This window comes from Nelumbo nucifera, chromosome 4 (assembly GCF_055504915.1).
Source record: "Nelumbo nucifera cultivar China Antique chromosome 4, China Antique-T2T, whole genome shotgun sequence".
NCBI classification, from domain to species: domain Eukaryota; kingdom Viridiplantae; phylum Streptophyta; class Magnoliopsida; order Proteales; family Nelumbonaceae; genus Nelumbo; species Nelumbo nucifera.
Window position 1 is genome coordinate 7,834,005 of NC_142652.1, and position 17,105 is coordinate 7,851,109.

The 17,105-nt window shown below is 37.7% G+C and overlaps 1 protein-coding gene across 3 annotated transcripts; it reads left to right on the forward strand.

Moving 5' to 3' along the window:
- The first annotated feature begins 3,048 nt into the window (after window positions 1-3,048).
- LOC104591559 (protein terminal ear1 homolog) lies at window positions 3,049-7,214 on the forward strand. Of its 3 annotated transcripts, none has more exons than XM_010250430.3 (6): window positions 3,049-3,223; window positions 3,307-4,152; window positions 4,698-5,439; window positions 5,573-5,692; window positions 5,833-5,974; window positions 6,101-6,704. In XM_010250430.3, exons 2-6 carry the CDS (start codon window positions 3,441-3,443, stop codon window positions 6,578-6,580), a joined length of 2,196 nt encoding a protein of 731 aa, XP_010248732.1. In that variant the 5' UTR covers window positions 3,049-3,223; window positions 3,307-3,440; the 3' UTR covers window positions 6,581-6,704. The 3 variants fall into 3 exon arrangements, with proteins under 3 accessions (XP_010248732.1, XP_010248733.1, XP_010248730.1); XM_010250431.3 differs by having other exon boundaries at window positions 3,316-4,152; XM_010250428.3 differs by having other exon boundaries at window positions 3,049-4,152; window positions 6,101-7,214.
- Window positions 7,215-17,105: the final 9,891 nt, after the last annotated feature.

Genomic DNA, 17,105 nt, shown 5'->3' on the forward strand with positions numbered 1-17,105 from the left:
TTCAACATGTTCAGAGGGAGTTCACATCTGCACCCCACAATGTCCCATAGCACATCTCCATCGTGTATTGGGAATACCTCCCGATGATGACATCATCATTTCTGGTACTATCATTAGGACATGTTCTCAATACACGGCGGGGATGTGTTATGGGACATTGTGGGGCGCCCCTTATGGGGCCCAGTTCTGAACTCGTTTGGAGGTGATAGGGCTTATCCGCCCGTTGTTTACGAAGCATGTCTCTTCGATGTTGTGATGATTCTTATCCAGTTATGTGCAAAAGTGAGTGAAATCCTGCTAATTGTTGCTAGGTGTGATGTGTCACTATGTGCTTCGGGGTCTCTAGGTGAGTGGGCGAATAAGAGAGGACACATCATGTAGGTCGGTACTTCGAGGATTGGTTGGCTACTTATGCTGTTAGTTGCCTAGATCGAAGATAAATCGATCATCGGAATCCTTGATCTATAACCTTGAGGTGATGGAGTTCACATCTGTGCCCCACAACGTTCCACAAAACATCCCCGCCATGTACTGGGAACATCTCCCAATAATGTACTAGAAATGATGATATCATCATTAGGAGATGTTCCCAATACACGGTGGAGATATGCTGTGGGACATTATGGGGCACAGATGTGAACTCGGGGTGATGTACTCCTAAGGTTGGGTTCATATATAAAAGGTGGCATAAAGCCATAAACTGATTTTTGCTTGAACGAGATCGACCACATATAACGTTGAAGTGTAATAAAATGGTTTGCACCCACCACGGGCGGTCTGTAATTGGAGGGCCAAATTTCTTCTCATCGAAGTATCATTTGCATACTTATATTTAAGAATACAAGCACTAAAAATACATAGCATAGCGTGCTATGTTTAGAGTATTGCCATTAACTCCTAAACAAACCATGAAAAAGAAGAAAACAAAAGTTACTAAGACACAAAAGGCAAATGGCATTTATGGTATTTTCAAGAGAATTTTTTTTTAAACTATTCCTAGTGTTTAACTAATTGACAAATTGTATGCTTGTTGTTTAATCATTGTCTTAAACCACCCTTAATGTTTCTAGCAAAATCCGTAACATGTGACATTATTTGATCGATAATTTTTTTTAAAAATCCAATATTACTCTCTTCATCTTTATCGGAAAGATATCGGTGGGGTTTTACTGCAAATCCCACAAACTTGATGGATTGGAGATTACGTTGGACTTGAAACCCTGCAAACCTTAAAATGCCAGATCAAGCGAGAGAGAAGGTTGATCGGCAGATTATTTGCTTCGACCAACAATTGATTGAACCTGTGTGGAGAGAGAGAAAGAGACCAGCTTCTTGGGGTGTCTTTTTCTTGGTTTTTGCATAGGAAGAAGAAAGAAAACGATGGACTTGCAGAGGAGGAAGAGAGGAGAAATAGGGTTTCGAAAGATGAGGAGAATGATTTGGTTTCTTGTGTCTTGGTTTTGGCACGACCGAATGATTGGTGGGAACCTCTCTCTGTCCTTCGTCGATGGCATGGCCGATTGTCCATGAAGATGCCACTGTAGAGAATGAAAGAGGAGAGAGACAAAGAGTGGAGAGAGAAAGATTGGGGGAGTAAGTAAAAAATAAGTAATTGTCACTGCCGCTTGAAGTTGTAGCAGCGATGGCGACAACAAACAGAAAGAGCGAAAGGGGGAGAGAGACAAAGAGTAGAGAGAGATCATTGCCACTGCCGCTTGAAGTTGTAGCGGCAATGGCGGTGACGGACATAAAGTTGGAGGGAGACAAAGAGCAGGGAGAGCCCATTGCTATTGTCTCTTGAAGTTACAGCGGCGATGGTGGCAACGAACAAAAAAGTGGGAGAGAGACGGAGAGCAGAGTGAGAGACAACTACCATTTCCACTTGAAGTTGCAGTGGCAATGGCGGTCGTGGACAAAAAGAGCGAAGGGGGAGAGAGAGAGAGTAAAGAGCAGAGAGAGAGACCACTGCCACTGCCGCTTGAAGTTGTAGTGGCGATGGCAATGACGGATAGAAAGCGGGTGAGAAAGAGAGAGGGGGAGAGAGAGAGTATGTGATAGCACATCCACATCGTTGGTGATGGCTCAATCCATTCCGACAAGTATTTTCGAACCGAAACAACCTGTGCTCCAACAAACCTTATACGTGGCCACACATGCCCTTGTTGCCATCCCACGAGCCGTGCCGGGAGCATATCTGAGAAGACTTGTGTGTGGGTACTGTGACTGTCTTGGTCCTGGGTAGAGAAGAAAATGGAGAGTTATCCATATTTTTTTTTAAGGTGTTTGTGATTTGTTGCTTGATTACCCGTCTTCAGATTACTGGCGAGGATCGACATTTAGGATTGGGGGTAAATTTGATATTTTATTTTATTTAGAAAACATGAGAAATGAAGGGTAAATATGACTTTTTATTTTTTCCGTCAAAAGGTGATGACTATTATCATAGATATTAAGAGTGGTTTAAGAAATTTGATCTATTTTAAGATATTATTGTCAATTAGCTAAACAGTAGGAATATTTTAAAAAATTTGTCTTATTTTAAAGGGAAAATTTATGATTAATATCCTATACATTGTGCCAAGTGTCACTTTGGTCCCTAAACTTTAAGATACGATAATTCAGTATTCAAACTTTCAAAATGTGACAATTAAATATCTATTATTAATCAACGGTTAACTTATTTTTAAGTAACATTTTAAAAGGATATAAATACCTTTTAAATGTTATTTAATTTTTTTTATCAATTATCTAAGTATTATTGACAAAATATTAAAAGTCCCAAACCCTTGATTTTTCAATTGAAGAAAGTTGGGATTACTTTGAGCGAACATTCTGATAATCGCTAAAGAAGCAAAAATTTGAGACTATTTATTTATTTTTATAAATATTTACATAATTAATTAACGGCTGATTAATTATCAAATAACACAGGGTAATGAATAATTCGGGTACTGATTATCGCATTTTAAAATTTAGGGATTAAAGTGGCAATTGACGTAAAGTACATGATACTAATTGACAAATTTCCCTGGAATGAATCATTTTTAACAAGATGGGCACGAAATAAGCGAAGGACCGGTTTAGGCTTTTAAGCTTTCCAGTTCCCACCGCTAGAGAGTAGAGAGACGGGGAGAAACTCGAGAGAGAGATGGTTCTAGTCTTCTAGAAGGGTAAGTCAAGGGACCGTTACCGGTGAGCTGAAGTGAGGGCTAGACTTTTTAAGGTATGCCGGAAAACCATCTATACGTTAATGCGCCAGATTTAACGTTTTAGCTTCTCGCCGATAAACTGATTTAGGTACGACAGTGGTTTCAGGCCGACGATAGAGACAGTTAAAACACCAAGGAAAAGGGAAAAAGGAAGGAAGGAAGGTTGAGAGACGAAAGGTTTTTTCTCCTTCCTGGTTTTCCGGTGCGGCAAGTGAAGGAGCCGTAACCGCCATGGACGATACTGGAATCTCAAGGCATCCAGGACACTTGGATCCTCGAGCGCAAGAGTTCCGACCGAGAAATCCTTCTCTGCACAACCAGGTTACTCTCCTTCCACCGCAAATTTACTACCCATGCCCTTCTTCCTTCCCACCTACAGGAGTTCAAGCGATGCGTTTCTATGATGGCTACCATTCATCCCCTCTAGCGGCGTACCCCAGACCAAACAGCATAAATCCACCTCAACTGCCGCCACCGCTTCCGCCGCCTTCATCTACGGCGACAAGAGCATTGCTTCTTAGCTCTGTGCAGAAGGACGTTGATGAAACAATAGTGAGAAGAGAATTGGAGGTGTTTGGTGAGGTGAGGGCGGTTCAAATGGAGAGGTTACAGGAGGGTATCGTGACGGTTCATTTCTATGATACGAGGCATGCACAGGCAGCGATGAGGGAGATACGAGAGCAGCACATGCAGCAGCAAAGTAGGCTGAGACAATACTACAACTCATTGTTGAACCGGAATATATGGTTTGAAGGGGAGAACTCGGAGGCTCCGGTGCCCCCACCGGCGCGTGGGCTTATCGCTGGGCGCGCTGTTTGGGCGCAGTTTACGGTACCGACGCCAACTATTGGGCCCGACGGGCATAACCAAGGGACGCTAGTGGTCTTCAACTTGGATTTGGGGGTTTCGACAAACAAGCTTAAAGAAATTTTCGAGGCTTTTGGTATGAGCCGAAGACGAATAAGGCAAACATTCGTTGATTCTATGCGTGGTGTAATTTTATGGGTTTATTGATTTCTTGATTTTATTCCGAGCTAGTTGATTCTATTTTCTCCTCTCCTCTTTCCCTCATTTTTACTGTTGGAATAGACTTGCGCTTGAGGGCAATCACGCATTTAAAGAGGTTCACTCTTTAGTCTGTATAATAGTTGAACAAGAAAACATCAGTATCTGTTTCTTTCTGTGTAGTATATATGTCGGACGCTTTTGTTCAGTTGTTTCTTATGGGGTTGTGGGGGCATCCATCCATATCCAGAGTTTTTCTTCGTTATCATGCATTCATTTTTTTTTTCTTTCATCTCTTTATTATTTGACAGCCTGTTTATCATTCGATTCTTTTGAGCCTGTATCTTTTCTCCCCTTATCTTCGTCATTGGGGGTCTTATTTATTTATTTTTTTGAAAAGGTTATTTATTTATTAATTATTGTTTTTCATTAACAGTTTTAATTTCTGGTTGCTTTTTGTTGAATTGTTTTGTAATAAATCAGGGCCTGTGAAGGAATTGAGGGAAACGCCATCCAAGCGGCACCAGAGGTTTGTGGAGTTTTTCGATGTAAGAGATGCAGCTAGAGCTTTATCAGAAATGAACGGAAGTGAACTTCACGGTAAGAATATAGTAATTGAATTCAGTCGCCCTGGTGGCCATGGAAGAAGGTTGTTGAATGCAGCAACTTCTAGTGCGACTACCATCTCCGCCGCCGTTATCAACTCCAACAAAGCGGTTTTTGACTTTAATGGTAGAAGCAGCTATCACACAAGTAATGGGAATTACTCGCAAACACCAACACCTCCGCCGCTACGTCCTAGATTGTCTGGTTGCTCAACCTCAGATTCTTGTATAACTCATCCCTCTCGAACTCAATACCCGAATAAGAAGACGGGTATTATCGGGGGGAATGCTACCTGGAATAACGATCCAAGATCAAATTATGGAGCGGAAGCAGCTGTAGCTGTTTCCATGGGTTCGTTGGCTCTAAATTCTGTTGGAAATGGGATTGAAGGGGAGGGAGACTGCAATGGGTCGTCGAGGAGGAGCGCTAGGAAGAGCAGCAGCAACAAAAGTAGTAATAATTCTTCGACAGCAACGAAGCAGGCGAAGATTCGGCCATGGAAGGGCAGACAGAAGAACTCGGAAGCTTATTTCATGATCAATGAGAACGCGATTGTTGACTCGGATTGCAGAGATACCAGAACCACTGTGATGATTAAGAACATACCCAACAAGTACAGGTGCTTTGCTCCCAAGTGCTGATCTTTCCTTGTGATTACTAAATTTAATTCGACAACAATTTATTTTTGTTTGTTTTTCCATCTGGGTTATGTTTTTTCTTTTTCTTGGCTTTGGGTTTGTGATGTGGTGCAGTCAGGCGTTGCTTTTGAACATGCTGGACAACCACTGCATACACTGCAACGAGCAGATTGGCGACGGCGATGATCAGCCATTATCATCCTACGATTTCGTTTATCTCCCTATTGATTTCAAGTAACTTTTTTAATCTTTGTTGTTTAACCAAATCAAATATTTAATCTTAAATTTGAATTTTTCAAGTCTTTGTTAACTATTTAATTTTCATTTCTGTTATAATTTTGTGTGTCCTCCTCCGTGGTCTTTGCTGGTATCAGTAACAAGTGTAATGTTGGATATGGGTTCGTGAACCTAACGTCTCCCCAGGCGACATGGAGGCTCTACAAAGCTTTCCACTTGCAGCCGTGGGAAGTCTTCAACTCGAGAAAAATCTGTGAAGTTACTTATGCTCGGTTACAGGTACAATTATATTATATAAAATGTTACTTCAATTCATTGAAAATTTCTTGTTACGGTTTAACAAACATTGATACATAACAAATGTATTTGTATTTGTTGGGCGGTGTTGTTGACCGGCGAGTTTAGGGCTTGGAGGCATTAAAAGAGCACTTCAAGAACTCAAAGTTTGCGTGCGAGACGGACGAGTACCTGCCAGTGGTGTTTTCTCCGCCTCGAGACGGGAAGAATTTGACGGAGCCAATGGCTATCGGCGGCCATTCAAACGCAGTTTCCAACAAAAAGGTGGTTCATAGCAGTAATGGGAATATTACGAGAGAAGATGACGGGACGGATGATGGAGATGGGTTAGATGGCAACGAAGGTGATAGCTCGAACAGCTTCTTCGGTAGTAATGGTGATGGTGACGGGGACGGCGATGACGACGACGGCATTATTGGTGATGGGGATTCTCGGTTTCCGGAAGAAGTGTTTAATTCCACCAAAGGCAGCAGCATGACTACTACTCCCTCTACAAATGCAACAGCCACGCCGCCTAATGGGTGCTTGATGAGCACTGAGCCTCAGCTTCAGCAACCGAAGACTTTGAGTCGTGCTCAGGTCAGTTAATTTGCACATTGCTCATCCGCTCCCTCTCGTATCTCTCCTCTCTTTCTCTTTCGACTTGTAATTCCAGAAAAAGATAATGTTTCACATGCAATTTACAATATCGAGGATTTGATTATGGTTTACACACTGGAACACTGGAAACATGGAAGTATCTATCATCTTCCTTCTCTCTCTCTCTAGTCTCTACATTCTCAGCCACCTTCTGCCGCCGTTTCGTGGCGGGTAGATGGCTGCAAGACGCTAATACTCGTACGCCACTCTTTTTTGGTTCGTATTAATTTTAATATATATATATATATATATATATATATATATATAATTTTTTTTTTGCGCGGCGCACAATAGAAAGGATATTTAGGTTATGCTGAAGTGCGCAACGAAGAACATGTCACGCAGACACCCCCCCTCATTTATCTTGGGCATATCCCCGGTGGACAGGTAACGAGCTTTGTGCTATCACTTAAAAGTGGAGATTTTTTTTGGGTAATATATAGAACTTTTTGCCAGATTGTCTCTCAATCTGATTAGCGTCCGTTCATAGAAAGATTAATAAATAAATCATGGCTGACATTGTAATTGGAAAGATGCTTTGCCACAATTGATTGTGGACTGTGAATGTAGCTGGCGTTGGGCTGAATGTTGCTGATGGTCTCTCTGTGTATTTATTATAACCCTTTGCTTTTGTTTTTGGTATAAAATAAATGCTATATATAAAGAGTATAGATCCTTGATGTGCAGAATATGACCATTAAGAGAATGAGGTGCACTACTCTGAAGTATGAACTACCAAGTACCCGGTTCTTGTGATGTCTGCCAAGCAATTATACATAACAGACGGAGGTGAGGTGAGGTGAGATGAGAAAAGTTGGCTCGGTCACCCAAGTGAAGTAGTGAAACGAAATCATCAGTCCGTGTTTTCATACAAAAAATATTACATACAACTGTAAAAAAAAAGGAAGACCCAGAAAAGCCTGGGCCAATCAAGACAATAGTTGCTTACAGTTAAGCCTCTTCTGCCATGTTGGACGACTTTGCTCACGTGGCATGTTTTTCCTAGCATATCAGGTCTTGTAAGTTTGACCGAGCCCGTACAAAAAGCAGAGGTGTTTGTACTCCTGTTTGACACACAGCACATACATACTCTCTTCCTGCAATAGTTCTGCTCTCAGCCTCTCACTCTTAAATGCTTTCTTTCTCATCCACGTCATTGGATGCTCTTCGCTTTGTTTTCTTTTCCCACCCTGGCCCCTTGCACCGGGAGTCATTCGATGTTCTGGACCTGCATCTTCCTTCTTGTCCATCTACAACTCATCCCCTTTCTGTGATATGACGGGGTTGTGACACGTTATCCAGTTATTGTCTGCCACGTTGGAGGTTTTGTCCAAGCTTTGAAGGTGCGGTGGGGGGGTCCGTGGGCTGTAACCTCGTATTGTTGGTTTCAAATCGGCAATGATGACAGCAACAGCTGTGTTGAGTCTGTTGACCAATCATACAAGAGACAAAATAGAAAAAAGCAAAACGAAATAGAAACTGCAACCGAGTAAGCGAAACGTCAGGTTGGCTGTGCTGTGATTCCGGTGAAACTCCTCCATTCTTGTTACTTTTTCCAAGCCTCGGAAAGACCGATAAGAGTATAGACTAGACGGCCATCACCACACCCAGTGGTGAATGAATAATCAACTCCACCCTAGGGGTGGACTGAACGGTTAAAACCCCATATCTCGCTATTATTTTATTTTGATACAATGAAAAATAAAGCAAAGAGAAAATGAGAATAAAGAAGCAAAATAGAAAGAACTGTGCATCTTCTATTTCCAATGCCTTTTTGATGATTGGAGTAAAATTCCTATTTGGGTCATTTGAATTTGGAATTGGAATCACTCGAAAATTGTCAATTTGAATTAATTCATTAATGTTCTGTTATTATTATTATTATTATAGTAGTGCTTTATTATTGTTTTATTATTAATTATTAATTATTATTTTATTATCACTTTATTATGAAAATTTTAATGACAAGTTGATTATTTTCTATTTTATTACTAGTTTTATTAATATTCTATTATTTTTAATATTAATTTATCATTATTGAATAATTAATATATTTTTATTACTTTAATTATATTATAATAATTTTTTGTACTTTAATATTATTAATTTATTATAATAACATTATTTGATTATTATTTAATTATAATATTTATTATCATCATTATTACAATTATTTTACTAATGTTTTATTTATATTAGGGTTTGGGGTTTTCTTATTAGGAGTTCACTTATTAACAGACTCTAGAATGAGAATCTCATTCTGGGGCGGGGTGGTGATAGAATGGCTATTCCTCCATACCAAGGGTCAAAAAATCGTTATGTATTGGCCCATATCAATCGATACGTTTTGTATTGGGAGCACCCTGATACGCCCCTACAGAGGGTGTATCGAAGTTTTGACCGGTTCAGGGGGTGGATGAATCTTAAACGGCCCCTTGAACCAAATTTGAAAAAAAAAGAAAAAAACCGTATCAATACTGCCCGATACGCCCGCCCTTACCGGCGTATCGTTATTTAGAACCTTTCTCCATAGCCATATGAGGGAAACACATTCTGCCAAGACTAGGAATCAAAATCCCATTCTGACAAAACAAACAGTAATAACATTCTAGGGAACCAAATGAACCCTAAAATCCTCAACAAGGGTGAGCCCTTCCAACTGCATCTAGAAGGACAAGATAATGAAAGTCCCATAGACCACAAAGAAGCAGTCATCATTAGGGGTGGATTTGAGCCGAGCCGAGCCAAATAATACGAGGCTCGAGCTTGGCTCGCCAAGGTAGTACAAGTAGAACCTTGAGTTTGAGCTCGATTCGGGTAAAAAAATCATAAGCTTGAGCTCAGTTCGGCTCGAGGTTGAGCTCGACTTGAGAAAAAATGTTTTATAAAAATAAAAAAAAGTATATATAAAAATATTTTTTATTTGATATTTAAAAAATTAAGAATTATAATAATTAGTTATTATTATATATAAAAATAAAAATATAATGTATATAATATTTTTTATAATTTTCTATTATCATTATTATTATTATTATTATCATTATTATTATTATTATTATTATTATTATTATTATTATTATTATTATTATTATTATTATTATTATTATTATTATTATTACGTAGCTATTCGAGTTCGGCTCATGAGCCTAAATTGGGCTCGAGCTCGGTTGAAACCAAGCCAAGACCAGCTTTTAACGAGCCGAGCTCGAGTAGCTCGTAAAGAGCTCAGCTCGTGTCAACCCCTAGTCATCATGAACCTCACCTTTGTTTGCTCAATCAATGATAGTTGCCTTTCCTATGAGTGTGATTGTAGGAAATTCTAGAGGTTAGTCTTTGAGAAATTTGCTTGCAATCTTCTAAAAGGGAGAGACACGCGAGGGCATCTTGACCAACCTTGGAGGATTTTAATAACAACCACCTAGTCACCTTCAAAAATTATAGATGAACGATTTGCCTTCATGGAGGGGCCAAGGACCCTCTAAAACTTGAATTAAAATGTAAAGCCAAGTACCAGTGCTTTTTTTTTTTTATGTTTTATTTATTTATTTTTTCAAAACTGGTTTAGAGGATTGATTTAAGTCCCGACTATCCTTTGAACCATGGTCTGACCCAATATAATCCCTGTAGGGACGTATCGAGAAGCCACTGGCATAATACGTATCAATACTTTGAACTTTGTGTAAAGGATCATACTCTAACTCTCCTCCAACTCCCAAAATTAAAATAAATATTTATTTTTTCTTTAAAAAATATGTAATAAATTCAAATCTTCTCAAACCAATTTTCCCTATCTATCTATCTATCTATCTATCTATCTATCTATCTATCTATCTATCTATATATATATATCATTTTCTTGTTTAACTTAACCCCCCCAAAAGAAAATTCCTGGCTCCGCTACTTCCTTCAAGGCTAGCTCATGGGCCTCAAAGGAACTTCCCCTCTGTGGTTTCTGATAATGCATCCATTGGCACAAAGTTGATCTTTATTTAGTCAAAGTCTGGTGGGATCCATCTAGCTTCTATATAATTTTTGGTATATATAATACCACGCTTATGCTACTATTTCCTGAGGGGGAGAAAGATCTATTCTTTTTTTTTTTTCATTCCTGTACTCCTAAAGAAACCAAAATAACGTAGCATCTGTCTTTGAGAACCTTTGAATTTTATTATGCAATTTTAATTTCAGAGCTTTGGTCCACCAAGTTATTAAGTCCTAGTCGGTGTAACTGTGTTATCCACAGACTGACTAATATCTTGGTCTAGTAGGCTCCGGACTTGCTTTGCTACTGAACATTTTGATATATATATATATATATAATATGATCTCTATCCTCTGTTTGGTTGTAGAATGGACAACTGGGGTCAATATTTGAACCTATAATATTATTTTGGATGAGAAACCACAAAAGACTTGTCTTTTTAGCACAAAGGATATTTCAGGAATATTTTATTAGCTTCACCATTGTTTGCTTTAGTCTATTGTCTGATTTTAAGAAATTATTAGCCATTTCGTAGTGAGGGCCCACTTCTACTAGTACCCCACACTAACGAGTCTTCTCTATCACTTGAAAGTAGGTGAATTGCTTTGATCTTTTCTTTAATTTCAATTGGGACTGCTGAAATTATTTTATTTTGATCGCATATTCTATTTTCCATGTTAATAAAACTCTTTCACTTGTAAATCTAGGTTTTCCCAACTCCAGTTTCAATCACTAAAGAATTCTTTTAGATGTCTAGTGTCAGCCCAAATGTCCAATTATCTTACCAGAAGTTGCATTTTGCCCCATTTTCTATTTTCCACATCGTACCTCTTTTTGAGGTGGCTTTTTTCGTTATTAAAATTTTCCATGCCCAAGAGCTTGAATTCAAGGCTTTATGATTGAGGAAATCTTCCTCTTTCAAATATTTCATTTTAATAACTTTGACCCAATTGTTTTTATTGTCGATCATGATTTTCTAACCCAATTTCATGAGATTAGCTTGGTTTATCTAGGTTAGCTTCCTGATGCCTAGCCCTCTAGATTTTTTGTTCATATGAACTATATCCCAAGGGCAAAAGGGCTTATTATTTTGTTTTAATTCCCATAGAATTTGTCTATAATCTATCCACTTCTTTTATAAATTCTTCAGGGATTCCAAACATACTCATTTGGTATTGAGCTAGGTTGCCAACGGTTGCTTTTAATAGAATAAATTTTCCTCCTAAAGAGAGGGTTTTGCTCTTCCACCCTTCCATTTTGCTTATTATTTTTCTAGTATTTCTTCCAAAGTATTTTTTGCCACTCTTTGTTTGATCAAAGGGGTGCTTAGATACTTTTCTTCCTTGTTTTCCCTTGGAATTCTTACCACCATAGCTAGTAGTTTTTAGAATCTGTTTGGCACATTTTTTGAGAACATTATTATTGACTTATGAAAAGTTGGCTACCTTGAAGCTTTTGCATACCCATTTAGTGTATTCTTGAGGTTTTCTTGTTGGTTCTGGCAAAAATTAGACAATCATCTACAAATTGAAGAATTAGAATCTTTGGGCCTATTTTAAAAGTTTTGAACCCTAAGTTAGCTTTTCTTCCATGGGTTAGTGCCTCATTATATAGACCAAATAGGAGGGGAGACAGGTGATCTCCTTGCCTTATTCCTCAAGATGGGTGAAAGTAGCTGGCTAGAAATCCTTTTACTAAGACTTGATAACTAAATGAAGTACACATTCCATTGTCTACCCTATCCATCTTTCATGGAATTCAAGCTTCATCAATATCAATTTTAAATAATTCTATTCTAATTTATCATACACCTTTTCCATATCTCTCTTGTATGCAACATTTCTCGTTTTTCTTTTCTTCCTTAGGGAGTAAAAAATTTCATGAGCCACTAGAATGTTATCCGTTATTTATCTTTCCCAAAACGAAGGCATATTGATAAGGAGAGAATTCAGGTTTCTAGCATTTCACATTCATTTATTTCCTTAACCAATTGGACATTTTCCTCCCATGATACTAGGGTAAGGGTGTAGATTGCTTAAAACATTCTCCACTCCATTAGAGTCTTCACTACTTAATGATTCCTAATTAAATTTGTCACTGAAAATGTTCTTCAGTTGATTGACTTCAATCACCAAATTATTGTCTGAATCACTGACACCTAAGATTCGGTTTCTATTTCTTCTGATCATATGTAACAGTCCCCACTCTCCACGGTAAACACATACATAATTCAATTTCATCCATGTTCATATTAGTTCTTTTTTAATAGGCTTTTCATATTAGTTTCTGAGAAAAAATTCATTTCACGAGCTTCATAGTCAACCTTACACTAATGCTTAGGTAAGCTATTTGAGATACTAAAGAAAATAACTATGACTATACATCTCTTCTCTCATTTTTTTTTCTTTTAAACGGTTTTCAAAATATTATTTGGTTTATTTTTAGATATCCCAAACTGCTTGTATACATTCTTCTAGATCTTATCTTATGGACTCTTTATTGGCTTGCCATCTGTCAAGTCTTGATCGTCATTTTTGTCAGTTGAGAGAAAGAGTTGGAGGTTCTTTCTTTTAATGGAAGCTAAGAGTGAAAGAATAATTAGTCAAATAAAACAACACTATAGCATTTAGTCCTCACCAAGGTGCTAACAGAAGGATGTTCTTCCATGCCTCTTTCAACCTCACCATCCCAAGGCCAAGGCCAGAGAGAGAGAGAGAGAGAGTAAAGAAAAGTTTGTATATATAGTAATCCACACAATAAAAGGTGTAGCAAAAGGCTAACAGTTTCAGATGGAATTCTTAACATAATGGCATTCGTTGTGGTATTTATATTGGGAGAAAATAGGCAATGCATGAGGAGAATTAATTGTTATGCTAATAAATGCATTTATTTACCATTCGCTTAAATGGAAAGATGTTGAGGAGAACCGACGGTAATTAGATATGTGCTTGGGAATCCATTTGCTTTATGTGATTTTGTGGTTAAGGTAATTAGATATGATGAGAAATAATTAAAGCTTGGCTAAAGTTTATTCACCTCAATATTGGCTTATGTTGTAGTGATGGGATAGTGCTTTCAACAACCGATTTTTTGTTTTGATAAGTCTAAGTTGAATTGCATATTTGCATCAAGTCAATATTGGAAATGATTTTTTTGTTTTGCCAATTTGGCTTTAGGACACTGTATTTGCAATGGAGTAATGCCATAATCAATTTTCAAGAAAAGGGGAGATATATGAATCTTTTTGAAAACACTATTATGCAAGCATATGCTTTGTATGTGGTGATTTTTTATGATGATGGTGGTATATAATATGTTTTTTTTTATAAAATATATTTTATTTGTCACACTTATTTTTGTTTAATATGATGATGAACATGCGATATTAGAGATGTGTTCAAATGTTTTCGATATTTTTTTTTTGTATTTTCATATTCTATTGAGTTTTCATCTTTTTATATTTTTATTATTATTTAATTATGATTTCGAGGGTTGACACACTTGACTCCAAAATGTTGAATTGTTGATTCACCATCAAAGAGGCAAACAACTCATTTTTTTTGGGTTGATTTTAAATTTATATTTTATTTCTATCATCAATAAAAAACAATTATTCTTTGTTACACTTATTTTCTTACTATGAATAATTGATATAGGATTTAATGAAAGAATGGGAATTAATACCCTAAATCTAAAACTTAGTTTGTGTTTGTTAGCATTGATGTTTCCTCGTGAAATGTTCCAGGTTATCAATTGAAATTGATGTTAAAATATGAATTGTTATGTTATATAACCATAAATGTTTTGGGTTGATCAATACAAATTATACAAATTACTGTTGTTACTTGAAACTTTAAGTTGATGTTTCAACTCTAAACAGCAATGATTTTGCATGCCTTTTTTCAGCTGAAGTGACTCTTTTAAGTGAAGTGACTACTCATCTTTTTCATCAATTTCTATTGATCAACTCAAAAATGTTTGTGAATAAGCTACAATGATACCAAATGCAATCTTATTGAGAATGAATTAAATGTGGAAATGTGATAATTCAAATTACATTTGATGTTCTAATGATTAGAGAGGTACCAAATTAAAAAATAGGGGTGTTCTAGTAAGACCTTGATTTGACTGGGCTGTTGGATCATAGACCCGGGAAATGGAGACCATTACAGTTTTGTAGAACCCTTGGTTTTAAATTTCTGAAAAACCGATAGAATGGATCAAAACTAAAAAAGAAAAAAAAACCATTGAAAGTTGGTTTTGTGTTCAAGTCTTAAAACATTGATTATTAATACCCTAAATATAAGATTTAATGAGATAGATTGGAATAGGGATAAAAATAGATTTTCAGGTTACATTTTTGTCCTTACAATTAAAAAGTGATTTTATTCAAAAATTGGGATTTTTATGTTAAATAAAAGCTCCAATTCTCATTTACACTTTTAATAGTAAAATTTAATATAGATATAGATAGAGAAAAGGTTAGTAAAATTTAGTATAACCTCAGATTTGCATAATTAATAACTCTTGATTAAGAAACTTTTAGGATTAATGCCTTACCGATTTATTTATATCTTAACGCCATTTACATCTCCAAATAGTTGGGACGAGGAGTGTATTGCCAGGTGGTAATAGCTAATTATCATGCCTAATTTCAGCCTCTGAATAGAGGGAGATGTAGAGTGCGATCACCTGACAACAGAATTTGTTCCAATACCCACCCACCCGACATCATCTAACACTATACATCTCATTAATCAAACCAGGCTTAAGGTGAAATGTGCGGTGCCAGATCATGTTGAATGTGTTATGTTGGCGGGATATCCCAACTCGGAGATGTGACACAGACGTAGAACAGTGGAAGTCCCACTTAGAGTCTTAAACCATAGCTATAGCTGTAGGTAGCAAGTGAAAAGATTCATGCGGTCGTGTTGGTAGATCATATATGATGTCAGTGCCGGTTATTAGTCGCGCGTCCCGTCTAGCAGTAGCAAACTTACCCCTTGTCCCAATCGAATTTGCGTCAATTTTTCACGTAACGAAAGAAAAGCTTAAAGAGAGTGGAGTGACTGAAGCCGATCTATGAAGATAGAGCTCGAGTCTCGAGAGGGGCCATGGACGTCAGTCCGGATCTTGAACAAGAGAAAGAGAATCGACGTTCACAGCGATGACTGAACGCTGGTCTACCTTTCTACTAGCTAGGCTTGATGGGCCACACCAAATTTTGTCGGGAAACGTTGACCACTCGATTGGTTACTGGGTCGGTCTTCGTAAGAAAAGAAAGTTTTTTTTGTTCCTTTTCTTTTAATTGCTTCTATATATCGTCCTATCGTTTTCATTTTGAAATTGGATCTTACGCCATTAAGCCTTGAACAGCAGCTCTACTCTCTTCGAACTAGTACTAGTGGGATGATGTGTTGTATATAAATTCAAGTGAATGTGAGATTTGCAAGCTTAAATCACTGAACGAATACATCTCTAGGACTCATCAGGACTAAAATCGTAAGCATATCGTGGTTGTAGATGCATGACAGAACTAACTAGCTCAGAGTTTCTCTGAGTGCGCTGACTCAAAACCTCTCAGAGTTGGCTACAGCTTAAAAGTGAGTTGAATTGGCGAGCTGGGGTCTATATGCTTTTCTAAAAGGTTGTGCTTGTTGTTGTTGTTGTTGGGGCTATTGATCTCAAAAATTACTTTTACCACTAGTCGATCGACTTCTACACGATACAGTGCATTGACCCTTGAGAAATAGAGAGACACTCGTCCTGCTGCTGCCGGCATGTTGCCGTTGGTTGTTATTTTCGGCTTAAAGAAAGAAAACGGCTAAAGCTCCCCTACGCTGACAACTGACAGCAGTAGTGTCCATTGTATGCCGTCTTGTTGGCAGATCCAGAGCCACCTCTAAAGCAACAGCGATTCGGGCTGCCTGAAGAATTCCCGTCGACAGGCGTAGGTAGCAATAGGATAAACCTAAACGCCGCCTACCACCTGAACAGTAAGTGTCTACCTGTTCTTATTTCTTAATTTGGCACCCAAATGTACCACTACTAAGCTCATGTCTGTGCAAAAGTTCATTTCTGTTTACTTTACAACCTCCATCGAGCAAGAGAACTACTGACAGCTGGTCTGCTGGGTTCCGTTCTAGAAATAGAAATATGACACCCTTCATAAGCTCCGTTGATGCCTCTATATATTGCACTACCTGCTTTTTGCTGCTAAGAGCTAAGAAGAAGTTGTTTTATTTTTCTAATTTCCTTACTCTGTGCATTACTTCTAGTATTCCACTAAAATGATTCCAGATGGTGCAACTTTATATATTTATTTTAATTGGGTAACTGAAAAAAATATAAAATTTCAACAGGATGATGCATATATACAAGGGATTTCACTAAGAACCACTATGCAAGCAAAACCCAGGTTCACAGTAATGCTGAACCCTGATTGCTACCTCTAATGACTGACTAGTGAATTCATCTGCTTGGTTTTAT

Coding starts and splice junctions, on each gene's coding strand:
- LOC104591559 (XM_010250428.3), top strand. CDS start 3,441: ATGGACGATACTGGAATCTCAAGGCATCCAGGACACTTGGATCCTCGA. Junction 4,153..4,697: donor AGAAATTTTCGAGGCTTTTG/GTATGAGCCGAA, acceptor GTAATAAATCAG/GGCCTGTGAAGGAATTGAGG. Junction 5,693..5,832: donor TATCTCCCTATTGATTTCAA/GTAACTTTTTTA, acceptor TGCTGGTATCAG/TAACAAGTGTAATGTTGGAT.